This window comes from Alligator mississippiensis, chromosome 5 (assembly GCF_030867095.1).
Source record: "Alligator mississippiensis isolate rAllMis1 chromosome 5, rAllMis1, whole genome shotgun sequence".
NCBI lineage: Eukaryota > Metazoa > Chordata > Crocodylia > Alligatoridae > Alligator > Alligator mississippiensis.
The window spans coordinates 50,943,295-50,965,871 of NC_081828.1; the positions used below are offsets into that span (position 1 = coordinate 50,943,295).

The 22,577-nt window shown below is 39.6% G+C and overlaps 2 protein-coding genes across 8 annotated transcripts in view; one reads left to right on the forward strand and one right to left on the reverse strand.

Annotated features, from left to right (window-relative positions):
* The window catches only part of ANGPTL1 (angiopoietin like 1), a 29,388-nt gene extending 16,621 nt beyond the window's left edge, over positions 1 to 12,767 (reverse strand). The window contains exons 1-2 of the mRNA XM_006267259.4: positions 12,403 to 12,767; positions 2,539 to 3,393 (exon numbers count right to left, since the gene is read on the reverse strand). Of these exons, the coding sequence (XP_006267321.1) occupies positions 2,539 to 3,361 (823 nt within the window). The 5' untranslated portion in view covers positions 3,362 to 3,393; positions 12,403 to 12,767. The remainder of the gene's footprint in view (positions 1 to 2,538; positions 3,394 to 12,402) is intronic.
* RALGPS2 (Ral GEF with PH domain and SH3 binding motif 2) overlaps positions 1 to 22,577 on the forward strand; it is a 232,884-nt gene that overhangs the window by 145,569 nt on the left and 64,738 nt on the right. For all 7 annotated transcript variants that reach the window (XM_006267261.4, XM_019500255.2, XM_019500254.2 and 4 more), the window contains 2 exons: positions 14,351 to 14,488; positions 15,360 to 15,450. In XM_006267261.4, coding sequence (XP_006267323.1) covers positions 14,351 to 14,488; positions 15,360 to 15,450 — 229 coding nt within the window. The remainder of the gene's footprint in view (positions 1 to 14,350; positions 14,489 to 15,359; positions 15,451 to 22,577) is intronic.

The window sequence follows — 22,577 nt, forward strand, 5'->3', positions numbered from 1 at the left end:
TTATTCAAATGGACTGCACTAACCTGTCCTTGTGATAGGAACCCATCAGCATGTTTGCCTGATATGGGCCATGTGTGTTATACTTGGGCTCAGTGTTGACTGTATTTAATCAGCTTCATAGTTGGTTTTCATTGCTGAGCATATGCTGCTTTTGGCAGCAGGTGAGTAACAGACAATGTATTTAGTGAGATTTTCTTGTGTGGGATCAGAAGATGAGGGGCTCTTTTCCCCCTTGCCAATTGGGAGAAAATCTTTGTCTTGTATTCAGCTACTTCGTCAGCTGTTATGAATACAACAACATGGCCACAACATGAATACAACAACATGGCTAACTACCTCTGTACTACATCAGGCTTTGAATACTGAAGGCTGTGAAAAAATAATGTATACCTATGATTTAAGGTAAAGATGTGGTGGGAAACCTAAGTATTCATACACCACCTTAAATTTGATTTTTCTTTTTTTCTTTTTCTTTTTTCTGATTTGTTAATGCTTGGCTTTGTAACCTATAAGGCAATATTTGGCTTGTTTTAATGGAATTAAAAGAGTTTATTTTGGGTATGACACATTCTTCATCATGACATTGGGAAAAAATATTTCCTTACAAAGTACTTCCTTTTATAAGCAAAATGAAACAAGGGGCTGTTATCTGTGTTGTCAAAGGATGTTCTTTTTTGTATTTTTAAGTGGTAAATGGAGCTTAAAATGCTGCTTATTTTGCCCTAACAACCCACTATCAACTAAGATTTTTTTTTTTTATTTCATACTTTCCAATTAATGAACTTGTTTTTGTAGACACTTATTTTTCTTTTAGGGAGTTGTCTTCCATCAAGCTGAGTTCCCTTATTTTCACTTCAATGAAATGTGGTTAAATTATCCTTCCCACCCACAATATATATACATACTTAATGTAAACCTGTCTTTATATGCAGCTTGCCTGTCCTTTTTCAAGTACACCTGAACTACTGCTTCAAATATAATAAGAGAAAAATGTATTCTGACTTGTCCAGCTGACAGTTTCTCCTTCCATCATTATACTTGGCAATTGTCTTTTTAACTTTAACAGTGCCCTGTTAGTTTTTGTGTTTTGTTTTGTCGTCTTTATCCATCAGTAAATATTTCTTTGTGGTCCTGTAACTCTTCTGCCCCAGCTCTCCGCCCCAGTAATTTAACTCTCCTCTTGCATTGCTTATCTCTTATGTACTTTTCTATTAAACTGAGGTGCTTTAATTGGAAGCAGCAGAGAGATGCAGACTAAAAATGGTTTTGCAATTTATTATACATTGATTTCTATTTTAAGTTTCAATAACTTGCATTTCATCAGTTCTAGAACTGCTCTATCCTTCTCCCTGCTCTGTGCAAGATACCCCTTTTTTAAAGCTACAAATTCCACTGTTTTAGAGGGTGGGGAGAGGAACCTTGGGCAAATTAAACCATTACTGTTAAGATACATGTTAAGTTTCCTTTATCTTAAGTTCCAGAAATGAATGCCACATTTGAAAGGATTGGGGAAAAAGAAAGACTTAAATGTTTTACAGAAGATATTTGTTTGTGATGTTGCTTTATCTCATTTCTATGGACATTTCTGTTGTTAATTATAAAGCAGGTGCACAGTTTTTCTATAGCTCTTAAGACCATTCTGCCTGTGCTCCTGATTAGACATGAATATAACTTCTTTATATTGGCTACATTTCTTTTGTGCTGCATATAGGTGATTCAGTTCTCATGACATTTGTTATTTCTGTTGTACTTTGACTTTTCCCCAGACCTTGAGGAAAATAATCTCTCTTTGTATCAGCAGCTGGTTGCTTGTAGTGTTTGCAGAATAGCCACAATAAATATGCATCTTCACCCCAGGAACCCAGTTGAATATCCAGCTGTGACTGAAAGCAGTGCAGAGCATTTTGTTGTGTAAGCTTATAAAAAGTTAGGAGAGAGATGGTTACTTGGAAAGCATACATGAGAAAAAGATTATAAAAGCTTTCAGGACTGCAGAGATGAAGTTAAAACAACAGTTCCATCAAATTTTTATAAACATATGCAGTAATCATGCTAGAGTTCTAAAACTCCTTCAGTGAAATGCTTTCTTCTTTTTTACTACTAATTTTGTGTTTACTAAATCTACATAATTGGGTGAAGGGGAGCAGCACTGCAAAGCATTACTCAACCTCCTGCAAACAGCACATAATAAGTATAATTTATAACTGGATGAATGAGCCTTTTTGGAGAGGATGGCGCATAAACCAAATAAATAAATAATAAATGTGTCAATTAAAACTGAACTATATAACTTGAATTCAAAATACTAAATATTTGCATGAAACTTCCTGCCAACTACAGCTCAGAATCAACCCCAGGAATTTGGTAATTTAGAAAATCTAAAGCTGCTTTCAAAAGTTGTTAGAAAACAGGCTATATTTATTTGAATGTTGTTCTTTTTTAAGTACTCATTCCCTTCTTATTATAAATAAGTACTATAGGTGCATTGCCTATTTGTTTAAAATCAAGAAATCATTATGTAGAAATTGATAAACTCACCTTCGTTAATTAAAGCTAGTGGTGGTATCCTAAATGGACTTTTTGTTGGAAAAGTAGCTGGATCAGGTGGTGGTCTTACATCTCTATCTCTAGGATAACCTGGGTCTCTCTGAATTTCATTACCTCCCAAAAGCACAGGTGTATAGGGCTGACTGTTAGGTATGTGCTGTGGTACCACCTGAACAAGAGGTGGGGACCCGTGTGTGTCCTGTCGTGAGAATACCCGCAAGCATTGTTCTTCCAATAAAGAAATAATCACGGACTGATTGTTTACAAGATCAGTCAGTGCTGCATATTTTACTTCGAGCTCTCTGTATCTTGTTGCCATCTTCAGCATTTCTGTTGTAACATTGAGGATTTTGTTTTCCAGTTGGGAAAGCTCAAGAGAATTATCTCGCTTTCGGATTATCTCATGCAAGAGTTGCATGTAAAGTTGAGTGACTCGAGAGTTCATGTTACGACTTTCTTTTCTCAACAATTTTACTTCATTCACAATATTTCCATCTACATCCACCACTAGTTGCAAGACGTCAATCTCCCGTTTCTGCTTGGATAGTACATCCTTTAGATTTTCTATGTCCATCCTTGTGACTTCATCTTTTCTGTTATCAGAACGTGGTCCATTAGTGTTTACACAAATTGGCCCTGTTATTTTTTGTTCAGGAACCAGGAATGTGTAACCACATTTTTTCCCTTCTTCTCCACCATCTGTTGAACGAGGATGCCTCTTCTGGGATACTTTGAGTGCAGCCTGTTCTCTGCAATGGCCTGTAGACAGTAGTAGAAATAATACCATACCCAAAGTCCATGTAAATATCTTCATTTTGAAGTGAATGTGATGGATTTCAGAAAAGACTAAGAAATAAAAAGAAAATGAAAAGCTGAATTCAGTTTTAAGGCCTTACTTTATATTTAGTAACATATTGGGGGGAAAAAACAATCTTTTGTTAGGCCACATATGCAGCTGAGGCTGTCTGCTATAAATGCTGCCCAAATAGATATTTTCTCATGATGCTGAATTTAGTTATTTAAAAAATGTATTTGTTTAAATAGTTCTATAATTATACAAAGGGGATGTTACACCTTTCTAGCAGGACAAATGTACGCAAACTTGACTTGTTCTTGCCCACTTAAATGGCATTAGCTTTTATACTGTGCTTAATCATTTTAATTATATCTACAATAAGATTTACAAATAACGATCTTTGGAGATTGCCCTAAAATAGTTATCCAGAATTCATTTTAAGCTAACTTATGTTTGTAAGAAACAATTATTGATAATGTTAACTCTGCGGTCATATTTTGCTTGAATATTTAAGGTTGTAATTCTTTCATATGTGAATGGAAACACGCATACTGACCTTTGTTCTCATGAAACCTAGAATTTTTACTAAGGAATTAAGGTACTCTGATCATCTGATTTCTAATACTGATCTTAAATTATCTATCACTATTTTTAAATATTTTAATGAAAATTCTAATGAGGGAGTTTATTCAGTAAAGCCATGCGTGTCCTTTCACCTCTTTCTCTTCCATTTTGACGTCTGCTCTGGTAAAGCAAAATAAATACACCTCAGAACTGTACGTCATATTTCTGTGAGGTGTTGAGAAGAAAAAACGCTACCCACAATTCTTTTCTGATTTTAACCTTCAAAAGAAAATATGATATATCAGCCCTTCACAAAATGGATGGCAAAATGCATCCTGACAAAGGTGAAAAAGCAGTAAGAATATCCACTTAAAAGAATGGATGCTTTTTTTTAGGTGTCTTTGAGGGATTTTAATTGTCATAGTTACACTGCTCCTTCTTGACACAAATCATCAACCCCTTGATCTGTAAAGAAGTTGGGTATATTTTATCAGCTATAAATTATAATATTAAAAACATTTAATTCTTTCAACATGTAACAGAATGGTTTTGCTTATATTGTTGCTACATAGGACAGTAAGAACACATTGAAAAATGAGGCCAGGATTTCTTGGAGTGATGCCTTTTTATTGGACCAACTGCGTAGTAAGGAAAGAGTTAGACAAGCTTTCAAATGCGAGGCATTCTTCATTAGGTCTGAACAGTAAAAGCCAGAACAGCATTGTAAAATAAATAAATAAAAACAGTTTTAAGAGTAGGGCGAGAAATTGCCATGGGTAACAGATGAACAATTAGCAGAAAAAGCTAATTACTGAGAGAGAGGCCTATCAGAAGGAAGAAGGGTCATTCTCAGCTTTCATGCATGAAAATAATTCAGGAATCAGGTATGTTACAATTTGTCATAAAACCAGTATCGGTGTTGAATCCTGGGTTCTTAATGTCCATCCAGTTTATGAATTTTTGTTCCCAAGTTCTCCTCTTAACAGTGTTAAGTAGATTTCCCTTAAGCAAAATTCTCAATAAAAGCCCAGAAACCTCCCTCCCTCAAAGACAAGCCATACAGTCCCATACAGCCATAAAGCTATACAGTGAGAGAGTAATCAAATCAGCAGACAAAGGTGGAGCTATAGTTAGCCATCATCAACCATAAAGACTGCATCAGTGAAGCCACCAGACAGTTCTCTTACACCAAATATTATAAAGAACTTGAGGAAGACCCAAAACCAGAATGCACTCTGGAACTGGAAAATATAATCACATCCTTCCCACACCAGCTCTAGGAAAAACTGCTTCCACTTATTCCTCACTCTCCCATCCCAGGAACTTTGTGCACTCCCAAAGATCTGCAAACAAGGTAATCCCATCATACCCAACTGTGGTACCCTCCCCGTAATCACCTTCTGTTTGTCTGCTGTCCCTGGGAATTTCTCCCTTCTTACAATTGTGGTTTTTACTATGCTGTATTGGCTTTTACTGCTCAGATGATACTGATGAAGAATGTTGGTCCAATAAAAGATGTTACCCTAAGAAGTCCTTCACTCACAATTATTGGGCCATCCTAACTACAACATCATTCTAACACATGAAAAGTGAGATCCCTTCTTTAAATTTTACCACAGCATTCAAGGTGACAAATAGTATTCATATTTAAGTAAACTAATAACTATCCTCTGATCATTACAGTTTTCTTGCTGACTTCAGGGAAAGTATAGTTGGATCATTAATTTCAGTTTTGACAAGCAGATTGCTCTCTCTCCTGTTGTCTCAGGTATGGAAAAAGTAGAAATGAATCTCTCTCTCTCTCAACACTGGAGTGAAATTAATGGAAGCTTATTAGTTTCATGCTGTTTCTGTTGCACCATGATGCAAAACCAGTGGCCTAGGTAGGGTTTCTGGCCTGAGCAGTAGCAAACAGGTATAGGTTATCACTTGTCCTTGCTAAATCTTCTAAATGTCTGTTCCCCAAGTATGTCAACTACAAAACAGGACTGATGAAGACCAGAGCATGCCCCTAATAAAAATACCCTGTAGGTAAAATGGGCTGTGAGTTGTTTTTTTTGTTTTGTTTTGTTTTTTTAAATTATAAAGAGTTCTGGTCTCATCTGTTCTATTGATAATTGTTACTATTTGTGTACGCTTGGCAAACCCCTTTTTTAATCAAACAGAGTAAATATGTTGTTGCTCAGGGCAAGATTTTTTTGTGGGTGGTATTTTTTTTTATTGGACCAGCTATATAGTGTTAGGAAGGATTTAGACAAGTTTTGGGGTACCACAATGCCCTATGTAAGGAAAGATAAAAGTAAGCAGTATTGCTTTAAATTTATTTTTTTATAAGAAATATTGTACGTACATGCTTAGCAAACCATTTACGTATGTAGTCTAGTATACAGGAAGGTAACTCGTCATTCACTTATTCTACTAACTAGTTATGCAATGCCTAGTGTTGGAGTTTTGTCAGAATTTCATTTGAATCATGGTTAAAAACAACACCAGAAATTTAAGGTATTTTCCTAATAAACTTTAGTTAAATCCTCCAACTATTATTTTAAAATAGCTTTCTACCTTGTGTGCATGTATGACTTCACTGACATATGAAAGATGGCACTGCTTAATAAAAAGTAGTACCATGTTTTAGTACAAATGTCTATGTACACTATCTGTGTACATAGACATTTATCTGAGTTTTTACAACAGCTTCCTATTTTACCCATTACAGCTCCTAATAAATTCCTGTGGCACCATCAAATTCCAAATAGCATTAAAAAAATATTTTATTAAAAGGAACATAACTGAGTTCTGATGCTGTCAGAGACGCAACTTAATTACTACATTTTGTTGTGTGTTTGTTTTTAATTTGGTGAACAAATGGAAGTAAAAATAGTGTTCTTTAACTTTTTTTCCTCTGAAGGATATTACAAATAAATGTCTTAAAAGCAAGCCTACTGCAATGAAGCACTTAATCCATTCCAGTGTTCTGCCTCAATTAATTGGTCTCATTCCTTGTAATAATTTATTATATTTATAGATCTTAATCCTACCAGCTTATATTACTTTTTTTTTTAATTGAAGGGTGTAACTTACAAGTGTTCTCAGGATTTTGGCTTTAAATGTGCTCTCTGATCACAGGATGAATTAAATGGCATAGCATAACCAAAATCTACTAGCTGCTCAAGTTTTGTCTTAGTGCTCCATAATAAGCAAATATTGAGCCATCTGCTGATTGGACTTGCATTAACCTTAGATACGTTTATAATTACGTTAACAGCTTGGGTACATGACATTTACAACAGCATAAGTGCCTCATCTGGGGTTAAGTCACTGGGGGATAACTTGTACCTACTAGTCTAGGTACAGTGAACTATAAACTGAATATGAACCACCAGTGTGCTCTTGTTGGGAAAAAAAATGCCAACAGCATAATATGTATTACAAGGAATCTCACTTGCAAATCAAAAGGAATGATTCTTCCACTCTTATTTGGCATTGGTGAGGCTACAGCCAGAGTACTGTCCAGTTTTGGACCCCACGCTTCTTGGAGGATGTAGACAGATTCAGAAGAGTCCAGCAGAGAGTGACAAAAGTGAGTAGAAGCCTGAGGAATATGGTTTATGAGGGAAAGCTTCAAGAAGTAGGGTTATTCAGTCTGGAAAAGAAAAGACAGAGGAGGGAGAGGGGGAAGGAATTTGATAACACTCTTCAAATACATGAAGGGTGTTTAAAGAGAGAGGATGGAAATAGTCTTTCCTTTGTGGCTGTACTAAGACAGGAGCAATGGCATCATGCTGCAGCAGAGGAAATTCATGTTGGATATTAGGAAGAACTTTCTGGCTATATGGGTGGTTGAAGCACTGGAAGAAGCCAAGCCACCTAGAAAATTGTGGCATCTCCATTCCTGGCAACTTTCAAGAGAAGTTTGGATAGACTTCTGGCTGGGATTAGTCATGGGTTGTCTAGCCTCCAGCAGGGGGCTGGACCAGATGACCTTGTGAGATCCTTTTCTGCCCTGTTTTCCTGTGATCCTGTTGAATGTCAGTGTCCATCTCATAGAAGCCATTTGTTACAAGGCAGAATCTACTGCAAACTTCCCTATTGTCTAGTGGGGAGGTATTGTAAATACCACCTACAGCAAGAAGTTAGCATGTATTGCTGTTTGTCTGTCCTCTCAGGACTCCAATACAATTTACATCAATTTAAAATACTAACACACATTCCACAAAGGTAAATACCATCTGTTCAGACCCTAAGATGAGTTTCTTAGTCGGACTGCTAACTTCTATACTTTGAGCTGAACAAGTCTTTACACGGGGCTAAAAATGTCCGTTTTTGAGAAAAACGGAACCCCAAGGGCCTGGCAGGTAAGTGATAGAAGCAGCATTTGCAAGCAGTGCTACTTTAAAATGCTTTTTTTAATGATGTTTTTTACCCCATCGTGAGTGAGTATAAACCTCAAACACGGGGTTAGGCAGCCTGTTGGCATTTTTCTGGTGCTTCTTTAACTACTTCAGTTCTGAGCCCATGTGATTGTGCAGAAACCATACTGAATGTCTACCAAAGTAGTGGTGTGCATCTTAATTTGTCTTCACAAAAGCAATGTTAACTACAGCATTGATCATTTTTACAGAAGTATTCAGAATTGTGGGCACTACGTGAGTACAGTACTATTGCATTTTTTTTTTTTTTTTTTTTTTTTTGGACAGAGGACCCTGCTATGCATTAAATGCATTATGCAATTAACTAGCTAATTACACAATAAATTTAGACCAGCCACAGATGCAAAGTAATCATCGCATGATAAAAATGATTATCTAGCTATAAGAGAGCCAACTGGCTATAAAGTTAGTGCTTGAAAATGTGCAACAACTCTAGCTGGTTTCTGTCCAGCTTTAATTTGACCATGTAGCAGAGCCCTTACTCTTGGCTCATTTTTAAAGGCAAATGTGCAAAACCCTTTCCAGTCTACCTTTTAAATTAGTGATTTTTATTTACAAAAATTATATTCTAATTTTTTTTTAATTACAAAGAAGCTATTTATTTGGCAACAAAGAACAGAGTTCTTAACTATAAAAGATCAAAGTGAAGCCTGACCTGGCTCTTCACTTGCAGTGCAACATTAGTTTCTCACTGGTTATGGCGTGTTATCCGAAGAAATGCTGTATATCTTTTAAATGTCATTTCTGGCAGAGGCATAGAGAAGAGCAGGTGTGCAGAATATGCTTTTGTAAATAGCATATTTGAGTTGTCTGCAGAGCAAGCTATTTGTTTTCATTTGAAGTGATGTGATTTTATTTATTTATTTATTTTCCTACTGAGCATACCAAGATTTTAAACCATGGAAGAAATTGTAAAGTACATTGGTTTAATTCAGTTTCTTATACATATCTGTTTCTCTCAGTACCTGTTCTTCAGGTTTCATAGCTTTTAAGACTTACTGGTGTGGTAGCCTTTTGATCATATGAACATAGTCCTACTTTTTTTTTTCGTTTTATTACTTCATGTATATTTTGTGACTTGTACTTTTGGATCTTAAAATCCTATTCCAAGTAGAAAGGTTTGAGAGAGGGGGAGGAACCTTTTCTCAAAGAAAGAATCCAAAGTTTAATTACAGCAAATGAAGAGAAATTTTACATGGTGTTTCTGGGGACAGACTTATTCTTCCTGTTTGAATTATGAATATGATGGATATTCTTCATGTTTGAATGATGAATATGTCATCAGTGCATTTATCTACTTTGTCCAGTGTTCATATTTTCAAAAAGATGCAGTAATAAAAATAAACAGCAGCTGATACCCTAATGTTAAAAAGTTATCATTTTTTTACATAGTATGAGTTTATACATTACCATGTATGACATCATTTGAAGTGTTGTTTGTGGCTGTTTAAACAACTGAAATCTCTTAGGGTTCATCAATATGGGGAAATGTATCATGTGACAGTCCTATTGTGGAATAAGCATGGCTCTTGACTTTAGATTCAGCTGCTGCTATAGTGACATTTTATATTGGGGGGGGGGGGAACCACCGTACTTATTGTGGAATAAGATTCCAACATGTGGAGTTAAGTTGGCATAATGATACCAGAGTGGTTCTGCTATTAAATTTTTTCCATGTAGACTGGCCCTTTTCAACAAGTTGCTCAGCCTTAGACTGCATAACTAGATTCTTATATTGATATTCACTGCAACTTTGTAGTTTGTGTGTTTTGATAAATGCACTGTACAAAATAATCATAATTAGATCTCCTATACCAAGTAGTCTTTGTGGGCTAACCAGAGTTTAAAGTTAAAAAAAAAATTAAATCACTTGTTTTGAAGCAGAGGTAAGGGGAGGGGAAGTTTGAAAATTGCTTTAAAAATTAACAATTGGAAGGATCGTGTTAACACAAAATAATTGCAAGGTTGTTATATGTCCTGAAGTCACAGGAAAAAGTTACATTATCAGAATATATTTTAAAGCTATTCATATTCAAAAAGTGCTGCGTTCCTAGCGCCTAGAAATGTGGGGATTTTTGAACCCCTATTACTTATTTTAGCTTGTTTAAAAAGTCAAGTTACATGGGTCCCTTCCATGTGTAAAACTCGGCAGTCTAACATATGTTTAGAAATGTGAATTATTTAGGGGCTCCAGAATTCCTAGTGGAACAGATACTGAAAACATTAAACACTTGGCAATAAGTAAGCTCTGAGAAGTTTTGCTTCATTAATCACTATATAAATCTCACAGACCTGATTAATAGGGCACATGTGAGGAACAGCAAATTAAACCCAGTAATTTCTGTCAGAGTATTCTTGGTAACAGTTATGTAGCTATTGGCAGATGTTCAAAAGTTCTAAGGCCTCCAAGATGTATACACAATTAGTTTGAAACTTAAAATTCAGTATTTTCTCTCATTTAGATCTTTATCGTTTGATGAACATATAAACCATCAATATGTCACTGGTAATTTAAAATAAGTCTCTTACAGCAAATGCCAAAAGCTTAGAGGCCAATGGAGGAGTGAATAATTTTTCCTATGAACATTTATATAACTTCAGAGCTATTGACTCAGCTGCTTTCTGTTGCAAGAGGTTTAGGAACTGTTCCTAAATTGTACTTGGCTAAGAATGAGTGGAGAATAATATCTGAAATTCACAATGTAGACTTTCCAGTGACATTTAGTTTTCCTGGTTAGTCCCTGTAATATTTTAAGGGGAGTAAGATAATGGTTAGAAAAAGCAGAACTTTATCTTCCAAACAATTTGAACAGGCTAAATCTTTTTAGTTGAGAATGTCTTGTGTTTCCTTGTACAGATGTCATTTTTTTTGCAATTACTTAAATTTTAAATACTTGAATTTCCATTTAGCATTTTCTCTTGGATTCTTCATTCTGTAGGTTATTCCCAAGGGCTGGCTAATACAGCTTACTTTTTCATTTATTCTAAGTTTACTATGTTTGTATTCATCCATCTTATAAAAAAAAAAAAAAAGCATTGAGGGATGAAATGTGGAACTTTTACCTTGATAACTTTTTTTTTTTTTTAAATAAGCTTTTATCTTCTGGGCTTATTACTAGTTTTCAAGTTCTAAATGTTATCATTTTCAAAGAAAAGAGCTTAAATCTGTTTTCTGTTTAGTGGTAAACTATAGTTCACAATATCCTTTATGAAAGTTTTTAATGATTTTGATTTTCCTTACTACAGCCAATCGTGCAGTAATTCACTTTAATTTTGTGTGTGTGTTTGCACTTGCTAAACAGGCACACTATTATCCTTTGTTATATAGCTAAGAAGGATGGAAACTTTGCTCATATACTTTACTTGGTTTTGCAACAGGTTTTGTTAAGAGACATGTTCTGAGTCTGAATCTATATACGACCAAAGGATTCTTGATTTGGTTGCAAAACTAGAGCGGTTGTTTGAAAATGAATTTAAATGTTAGTCTATAGAAATCCTTCTACTAAAATGTTGCATTGGGCGGATGTGGATTGCTAGCTGTTCATCATATATGTCAACTTGGTTTTTTTCATAGCAGATTTGCAATATCCATTTTCTAGTTCTAATAGTACTATCTACCAGTACACTTTCTGACATCGGGTGAAATTTTGGCATTCCTAGAGTGAATGGGAAACTTTCCTTTCATTTTAGTGCATCCAGGTTTGTCTGTTATGCTCAAAATACCTGAGTTGTGTGCACTGCTAATGTTGTATACATGTGTTCAGTTTAATGCTATAGTGCGCTCTTCTCTCTCTCTCATTAAATTATACAGATAACCTAAAATATTCAGATGGAATACAGTAAGAATGCTTTCAGTACAACTGAAATAATTGGTTCATGCTGTCAGTTTTCTCATGTATGTTAAACTATTCCTGTTTGTCATAGTTCTTCATTGTGTACTACAGAAATGAGTTCAATGTTTGAGAGCTGTCACTGAACTCTTAAGCAAGCGTACCACGCATAATTACATGTGAGATATTTTGCAAGCAAGTCTGCATGTGTATGAAAAATAAGTAGAAAACTTACCAACAAACAAACCTTATCGATGCTTTGCTTCTGTAGTAGATTGAAAATCCAAAAGTCAACTTGCTTTCGCTTCTTGCATTACCCAGTATTGTGTTTTGTTAATCTGTCATTCTAGTGAAGACTGCTTTTCTGCCTTCCCTTGTTAGATCCAAGCTGCATTAGAAAATCGAACTTTTCCATACAGTTAACCAAACTAATTAAATTAATTAAAAAAGTATAATTGAAGTTCCAGTGTATTCTGTTCCAGAAAAGGGATAGAAGTGTTTTTGAAGCTGTAGTGTTTTATGTGTTACTTGCAGGAACTCACTAACTAGCTACAGCTGATCCAGATTCCATATAGAGCACGCTTGGGCAGTTTTTCTTTTTTTAAACAAACACACACTAGACTTAGATGTTCAGCCCACCTATGATGTCATTTTGAACTCATCGAAGAACAGAAGAAACTCCTCCTTTCCTATCCATAGTCTCTGGAAAAGGGTGGGGGAGGGAGCCTGAAAAGCCATGAACAAGGAAAGATTGTTTGCCAGTTTAAGGCAGGACACCATATGGCAACAGACTGTGTAAGAGTTCAGCAGGCAATTACAAATCAAACATTTTACTACACTGCCTAAAGATGCTTTTCAAGTTATTATAGAACTCGGCTTCATTTAGAAGAAAGATTCTTTCAGGCTGATAAACTTAATTTGTGTCACTGGGAATAAAAGAGGCAGGCTGACTGGGTAGTAGAGGAAAAGTTGAGCCATTTATAGTGTAGAAGAATGCTGTACAGAATGTCGCATTTAATTCTTAAAGTTTACTTAATAAGAAACAGGTCTAGTTGTTGCTTATAAAGAATCTGATACATGTGGAAAATATTAAAGCTATGTATGATGGTTGTGAATAGGTATTTGAATATTAGATAACATCTGATTAGTATTAAAAGAAGCAGAAGTTACATGGATTGCACATTTCAGAAATTATGAATATTACTTCCAGTTCTGTCACTTTAAAATTTGTGCATGAATATCTTCTGGTTTTTAGTTTTCTTTTCAATTTCTTCACAAAAAATACAGTTCAAGTAAATCTGGGAAATTATTTACTTTTGCATTTTCTTTTTTACAAAATTATTCTTATTTCATAAGGGTGACCCAAGGATCTTTTATTTTGCAGAAAAACTCTTTAGGTGTCCTTGAATGCATCAGACAATAAAAATGCTGTTATGGGATCTTAAGCAAGAATTAATTGTTCAGATATCTTTCTCCAAAATAAGAAATTGCTTGCCCATAGAAACCTTCTGTCACTAAAACTTGTAAATAGCATCTACCTTTTTATCTTAAGGATGTAAGGCAGGGATGGGCAAAATGCGGCCTGCCAGGCCATTCTGTTTGACCCATGGGGCCCCTAAAACATCTAGAAAATTAATATTAATCTGCCTTGGCTGCCTGTCATGCAGCCTCAATGGCTTGCCAAAACTCAGTAAGTGACCCAAAATAATTGTCCGCCCTGATGTAAGGTCTTTACAGCAGGGCCTTTTATTGATTCAGCAGTACCTGGCACATAGTACCTAGATGCTTTAAACTAAGCCAGTGTAGTTTAAAGCAGTTAAGCACTACCATAATATGATGTTTAATAATTTGTTGTTGTTACCAATATATTCCTTTCATTAATAAATATTCTAATTCTGGTAAAGGAGATGAAGTAAAATTGGGCCTTGTATCAGATTATGTGTAATTACTTTCTGCTCACGTTCTTATATGCCAAACAAAATAATAGTTTCTGAGGCTCAAAGTCTCCCAGAGCTCTTATAAAGCCAAGGTTTCTGTCTCTGTCTCCAAAACAAAACAGTGATTAAATACTGAAATTGGTCCATATCAATACATGTAAACAGAGGTTAAATTAAAATTGTTTTTTTCTTTTAAATTTTACACCATAAATTACAGAATCTCTCATCTTAATCTTATTTATTCAGGTATTTATCTCTCGGACTTGACATATATTGACTCTGCGTACCCATCTACAGGGAGCATTCTAGAAAGTGAACAGAGAACGAACTTAATGAACAATATACTTAGAATAATCTCAGATTTACAGCAGTCCTGTGAATATGGTAAGCAAGTACAATTAATTCTATTGCACAATTAATGAAAACAGTTAAAAGTGAAAATGCGTATCCTCCGATACGCTTTTTTTAGTGAGACTTGATCCATTTGTATAATATTCCCATCTGAAAACAGAAACCCTAGGTAACAATGTTCTGGAATTGTACCAGTACCCAGAGATAGAATGAGAATCACTTATACACTCTATTTCTGTTTTATGTAGTTTCAAAACATTTAATTCCTAATGAAAAGCTTGTGCTTTATTCTAGTTAATAAGTTTGGTTGACACAATTTTTTTCCTTTTTTTTTTATCCCTTTATGGATGGTATCTGAAATTAGCAGATTTGCCTTTAGAGTATTTAGAGATCTGAGAACATTAAAATACGTGGTATTTAGACTTACCTCAGTTCTTTAGATACTTTCATAATTTTCAACTGTATTATAAATAAATGAGTTTTAGAAAAGGTAATCTGTCTTACAGGCCAGTTACCCTTCCTCCAACCTTCAGTAAAATAAGACTGGATCTGTGATGGTCCTTATTTGACAAATCAATACTGTCATTAGCACAGAATTATGACTTAACTGCAGGATCAATATAATGAAAATTTGGATGGTGAGGGAAACCATTCTATTCGGATACTGTCTTAGAGCCGTTCTATTCAGATACTGGTTTTCTTTGTGGATGTAAGATAGGTCATCCCAAACTATCTTTATTTGCTGGAGTATCAGAAAATCACAAAATAATGGTGCGGCTCATAGCTTGTACTTTATAGCTCAACATAAATAAAGCAAAAGATATTTGTTCACCTATAAGTCTTTTCAAGAAAGTACCTTTTATCTACAATGAATGATGTAACTAATATATGGACTGTTCTTTAGATATTCCTCTGTTGCCTCATGTTCAGAAATACCTGAACTCGGTTCAGTACATAGAAGAGCTACAGAAATTCGTAGAAGATGATAATTACAAGTAAGTAAGCAATTCTCGAAGTGAATCTTAATTTTCTTCATATTTAAACGTTCAGACATGCTGGTTATGATGGTGAATTAGGCTATAGAGTCTGCCTTCATTTAGGATTTTAGTTGCATTAAATAAATACCTTTTAGCGTCAAGGCTGATATGCCTGAACTACAGACTGTAGTGTAGTATTAAACTACCCAAGCTGGCTGGGTAAAGGAAGCAATCTAGTGATTGCAGCATGGAACTCAACATGGGCTGGTTTACCCAGTAGAAAATCGGAGTAAATTGGCTTATGTGGAGTTTTATGCTGTCACAACTAGACTGTTTCTAGTACCTGAACCAACTTGGGCATCTCTATTCTAAACTACAATCTGCAGCATAGACAGACACTTCCATAAGTCTTGTCCCTTCCTCAAGTTTTCCTCTACCTAGTTTCCAGTCTAGATGCACGTCAGATATATCACTGGCTTTGAGTATCAATTTAAATGGACAAATACAGCTGGGGATGGGGAGCCAGCAGCAGCAGAACCCAGGAGAAGCTGGTGGCAGGACCCAGCAGCAGCAAGACCTGCCCAGCTCTGTCCCACCCCCAACTGGAAGCATCTGCCTAGCAGAAGCTTCTAGTCTGGGACCCTGTGGCTGTTTCCCTGCCCTCCCTCCATCTGAGAGGAAAGCTCAGATAAAAATGGTTGAGTGGAGGATTGCTGATACAGTAGGAGCCAGCCTGGCCAGCTGGCAGCACATGGTTCGCAGCTGTATGGTCAGGATCATGTGGTGCAATAGGAGCCAGCCCAGCCTGGCCAGGCCCCTGCAGTTCCTGGTTGACTCCTGCTGCGCCATGCAGTCCTGGCCATGCAGCCAGGAACCGCATGCTGCCGGCCCAGCCGGGCTGGCTCCTACACCATTCAGTTCCTGGCTGCACGGTCAGGACCACACAGTGCAGCAGGAGCCAGCCGGGAACCACAGGGGCTTGATTGGCCTGGCTCGTGCTGCGTCCTGCAGTCCCAGCCATGCAGCTAGGAACCATGCACTGCTGCAGAGGCCAGCAGGTAGGCCAGGTGGGGGGAAACAGTAGTGGCAGGAGGGGAAGAGCAGCTATGGCAGGGGGGAAGTGGTAGCAAGTGAGAGCATGTTGCCCTGGGGCCAGGGCCAGCAGCAGCAGGAGCCAACTGGGAACCATGGGGGCCTGGCTAGGCTGAGCTGAGCTGGCTCCTGCTTTGTTCTGTGGTCTCAACCATGTAGCTGGATACTGTGCATTGCAAAGTGGTGGGTGGGCAGTTGGGGGGTGGGGAGGAGTAGTGGTGGTGGGTGGAAAGGAAGGGAAGGGAATTGGCAGGGAAGGGCAGCAGAGGCAGGAAGGGGGGAAGTGGCAGTGAGTGGGCAGGAGCACAGTGGCAGCTGGGCAGGAGTGCAGGGACCATCCTCGTGCCCCAGGGCCAGCGAGGGGCCAAGGTGGGGCAGCAGGAGTACGGAGCCCAGGCTGGTGGCAAGGGCTCTGTGGAGCCAGGCCAAGTCTGCCACTCTCCCTGCGAGCAGCCCAACCACATGCAATCCTGGGGCTTACCGGGTCTATGCACCTCCAGGGGTCTCTGACTACTGCTGCCATGAGTGCCCTGAGGCCTCGTTGCCTGCTGCTGCTGGTGGCAACAGGGACTGTGCTCAATGAAGGAGGAGACATGTTTGTAGGGGAGCCCCCACACGCACACCCCACTGTACACATGTACCCACACCCCCTCACTGCCGTATGCATGCATCACACCCCCTCACACTCCAGCCACCTTCCCCCTTCCACACTCAGCCCTCCATGCACCCACACCCTCTCTCTCATACACACATATGTGCATACCCCCCACATCCCTCCACACACCCCAGTATACAAAAATGAGATTTAATTTCAAGCTATTATGCAATCACCTCTATGTACACTACAAATACACACACAAATCAGGGCAAAAATATTTTTTGAAATCAAATTAATGTATGTTGTTTGATTTTTAGAATATAATTTTGGGTTCTTTCTAGTTCCAAGATGGCAAGCGCCCTAGCCAAAAGGAGTACTTCTGGTGGCAAGGGGAGGGACTTCTGACAGCAAAAGCCAGGAGTTAGGGGGAAGGACTTCCAGTTCCAAGATAGTGATCGGGGGTGGGGTACCTGTCAAGGGGTAGGGCTACCCTTGTGGCCCTTGACACCTCACCAAACTTGTTAAGCAACCCTCCAGCCAAAATAATTGCCGCCCCTCTTTCCCCCCCCTCCCCCCGGTCTATCAGTAGCCTTATAGTAATGTTTGGCATTGCAACATTCATCACTAGAATGGAATACGTTTAAGTTCATAGTAGTCTAACAGAAGGGGTACAGAGGTTTGTGTAGAGTAGAAAGTGGGAAGTTGGAGCTGTCTAGAAAGAAGATCAGCAGGTTACATGGCAAAAGTGCAAAACACACAAGAAATAGAAAAGATAAATTAGCTGTTCCTATTTACTCCTCATGATGGAAGAAAAAAGACATCCAAATAAAATTGGAATTCTGTATTTACTTGCATACAAGATGATGTGTGTTCCCCTCCTCCCCCCCATTTGGTATGCGGGGAAAAGCCCCTTGTTTTATAATCGCATGCAAGGAAATCTCATTAAATACATTGTCTGTCATTCAACTACTGCCAAAAGAAGCATGTGCTTATAATTAGAAACAACTGGGAAGTTGATTAAGTGCAGCCGATACTAAGTATGCCTATAAAATACATGGCCCATATTGCGCAAACACGCTGACAGGAACCTACCACAAGGTATTGTGTTGTGTTGTTTAATTAGCCAGATTAAGTCAAATTCTGTTTGAATAGTCCAAGAACCATATTTGGCCCTGCTACCAGCGAGTATCTTCCACTCCAGCCTGGGGCTGCAGGTATTTCCATATCCTTTAGCAGGCATCCTACGTGCAGGCCCAAGCCTGGAGGCTTGGCTTTTGGATGCCCCCAAGTATTGCTTGCCCTCAACCATATGGCCACAAGAGCAAGCTAGGGAGAAGTCTCCCATTCCCATAAAGTCAGCATGTAGCTGAGATCCTCCCACTGGAAGCTGGCCAATGGGAAGCTAATTATGAGGTTGTCGTAGGGAGCAGATAAACCCTCTATTGCACAATGCCATTTCAGTTGCAACACCTTGGTCAAGGTATTTCTCCTGCCACCGTTGTGGTCATGGTATTTCCCCTGCCAGGTAACTGAAGTTCATTACAAACAACCAACACTGAGCATGACTGCCACAAGGATAGATTACTGCAGACCATATGAATAAGACCTATGGTAGCACCCAGTAAGTGCAGTCCCCTTCATTACCAACTCTTTTTTTACAGTAAAAAAGTCACTGTATTGCATATATTTTGACTTCCTCTTCACTCCCAACAGTTGAGCCATACCTTTCTTTCCCATTTTCAATTATTCCTGTTCACCATCCTTAAATGTCTGGCAAACATCACAGAACGGGGCCCCAAACAGTTTAGCCAGATTCCTTCTGTTGCCCTTTCTCTAAGTCTGGCACATACGATTAGTATGGCCCCACCCTCCAGGAGGTAAAACCAGATCAGGTTGCCATTTGCCTCATCTGCATGCAAATTTTTGGGCCATCTCAGGACTTGAGGCAAGAACACAACTTCATGAGGAGACTAGACAGTCACCTTGCTGGGGTCACCTGACCCCTCAGTTACCTTTCCTGTTTGGTGCAGGGGTCTGGACCTGATGATCTTCCAAGGTCTCTTCCGGCCTTACAATCTATGAAACCTGGTTCCAGTCATGAGTTAGCACATGGGTCCTAGCACATGGGGGCTAGTTAGCACATGGGTCCTTTGTGTGGGTGGTATCTGGAGTACACACACATGCTGAGTAGCAGTGCCATAGCAGTGAAGTTTGGCACTTGGAGCAAAGCCTGCAGCAGCTGCCTACCCCCACCCCATGCACAGATCTGAGGGGGCACAGGCACCTCCAAGGTCCAGGGAGTGATACTTCCCCTCTATAGGGCGTTGGTCAGACTGCAGTTGGAGTACTGCGTGCAATTCTGGGCGCCACACTTCAAGAAGGATGCGGATAACCTGGAGAGGGTACAGAGAAGAGCAACTTGTATGGTCAAGGGCCTGCAGACCAAACCCTACGAGGAGAGACTAGAGAAACTGGACCTTTTCAGCCTCCGCAAGAGAAGGTTGAGAAGCGACCTTGTGGCTGCCTATAAGTTCATCACGGGGGCACAGAAGGGAATTGGTGAGGATTTATTCACCAAGGCGCCCCCGGGGGTTACAAGAAACAATGGCCACAAGCTAGCAGAGAGCAGATTTAGATTGGACATTAGGAAGAACTTCTTCACAGTTCGAGTGGCCAAGGTCTGGAACGGGCTCCCAAGGGAGGTGGTGCTCTCCCCTACCCTGGGGGTCTTCAAGAGGAGGTTAGACGAGTATCTAGCTGGGGTCATCTAGACCCAGCACTCTTTCCTGCTTATGCAGGGGGTCGGACTTGATGATCTATTGAGGTCCCTTCTGGCCCTAACATCTATGAACCTATGCTTACCTGGAAGTGCACATAGCAGCAGGAGCTGCCCTTCCCCCATCCCTGCACCTTCCCCCACCCCCCAACAAGCCACTCTAGGCTCTGTCCTGTACCCTGCCCCAGCTGGACAGCACCTGTTGGCATCCCTTTGCTTTGGCACCTGGGGCAGTTACCTCACTTGCCCCGCCCATGCTATGGCACTGCTGAGCCTGTGGGGTCACCATGACTTGAAATTCTGTTGATTATGGTGTGGCCCAACCCAGTAAATTATGCAGTATATCACAAGCCTTCAGTTTTAGACTAATATCATACGTAGCTTGTCCTACATATAAGTAGGTGCCAAAAGTGCCACTCAGAACCGTGTTTATGGAGTACCTATACTAAAACTTGCCAATTCTGGTTGAACTAAGTGTATGAATACTTTATGCGAATTGCTACAGCCATGTTCAATTTCTGGGTTAGTCAGGGAGAGCAGGGTCTGATGGTAAGGAGAGAGGCTGCCAGGGGAAAAAGTTAGCGTGAAGCAGATTGCAAAGGGTCTACCTGATCCCTCCAGACTTATTTTTTGTGCTGTAGCAGTGGGAAGAGGACAAATTCAAGGTAAACCTCCAATAATTGGATTCTATACCTGAAAAAGTATAACCAATTTATACATTTTCCATATATAGAATCTAACCATTGGGGGTTGTCTGATTATCAGGGTCCTCTTCTATTTGAGTAAATATGGTAATACATTCATAACTGATAAATGCTAATTTTAATTTTCATACAAAACATGATTAACATATGTAATCCATTGCCATATATTATGATTGATCCAGACCTTAGCATTAGACCTGTGCAAAGCAGCTAATATTCACTTCAGAGTCGGCGGATTCGAGGGACAATGATTCAATGTGGCGATTCGAATCACTTTCCTGAATCAATTTGGCTGAATCTGCTTCGGAGATTAGGGTGCTGCCGAATCTCTGTGTCTGCCAGGCTCATCCCCCACCCGCTCTTCCAGCCCAGCAATAGCTGCCCTGCCTGCCTCAGCTCCCAGCACTTTGAAGGAAAAAAAAAACAAAACTCTGGCACGCCAGGTGCTGGCTCCCCTGCGCGTTCCCCCCCCCCCCCCAAGCTCTGGCCCTTTAAGAAAAAAAAAAAAAGAGAAAACCCCCAGACTCCCCATTCCTGCCGGTGCAGGGGGTGGGGGGGGATGATCCCTGCTGCTCTAGGTCACATGGGGGGCTCTGCACAAGCCCCCTGAAACCCTAAGGCTGCTGCAGGAGCAGTGAATTCCAGGGCTTTTCTTGGATATTTTTCTTAAAGGGCCAGAGCTGGGCCAGACAGGGCAGCTGTGGGGGGTCAGGGGACTCATGCAGAACCCCCCATGCAGCATGGAACAGTGGGGGCAGCAGGGATCACCCCCCGCCCAGCAGCACCCGGTGAGTTGGGGCTTTTTTTTTTTTTTTAAAACACCGGGAGCTGGGGCAGGTGGGACAGCCATGGAAGGGGGGCCTGGGGGAGCGGTCAGAGGGCCTGGGGGAGCAGGCAGGGACTGGGGGCTGGCAGGGGTCCCCCAATGGTCCCCTCCTCTAGTCCCACCTCCCTTGCCCCCTTACTTACCGGCTCAGAGTCCGGCTGCAGCTCCCTGGGACTGTCTGAATCATCAAAGCTCTCTGAATCTTTCTGGAAGTTTTGGAGAGCTTTGAATCGATTCGGACCTTTTTATTGGTCCTCTGATTCAATTTGGTTTTAGAGATTTGGCCACTGAATCCGGCCGAATCTCTTCCAGATCGAATCACCACCCAGAGCTTTGCACAGCCCTACTTTGTTTTTAAAATGAAGCGATCATTTACATTAGTAATAAAAATATTTATTCCAAATAATTTAATTGGCTCGGGCTAGGAAGAAGATTCATTGGGAGAAGATACTCTGTCATTTTTCATTAGTGTTTCTTGCATCCTCCTTTGGAGCATCTAGTATTGAGCCCTGCAGTGACTAGATTTTTGGACTAAATGAAACAGTTGGTTTCTTCAATATAGTAGTTTTTGCGGTGATATTCTAATCAATGGAAAGTTGGTGAAGAGGAGTTGTATAGTGTGTATATATAAGTAAAGAATATGATTTTGTACTTGAATATTGAGAACGGTGGGAATGATTATTTTATTCTTAGGCTGTGGACAGATGTGCATTTGTAGTGTTACATGTGCCTTGACACTTCTGTAATGCTACAAAAATGTAGTGATGTAGTGCTACAAGGTATACGTACATCCAGAGCCCCTCCAACCACCCTGTAGGAAGTGCTACAAAATTGCTGTAAAGGTATGCTTTCCAGCCAGGAGGTGATAAGCCTGGATCTGGGTTTTTTGTTTCCCATGGAAAAAATGGAGAAAACCATGGATTCCCTGTTTTTATCGGAGAAAATGCAGATTTCTCTTTTTAGCAGAGAAGTCAGCGGATTCTCTGCTTTTGCAAAGAGCTCTTGCAGGCTGGCACAGCTCCATGGCCAGCTCTGCAGCCATAGCAAGGGATGGGGGTGGAGAGGTGGGGGCTTGGGCTTGTACACGACGGCCGCTGCAACTTACCTGGAGACCCATGACGGTGATGACGGCCACTGCCTCCAAAACCT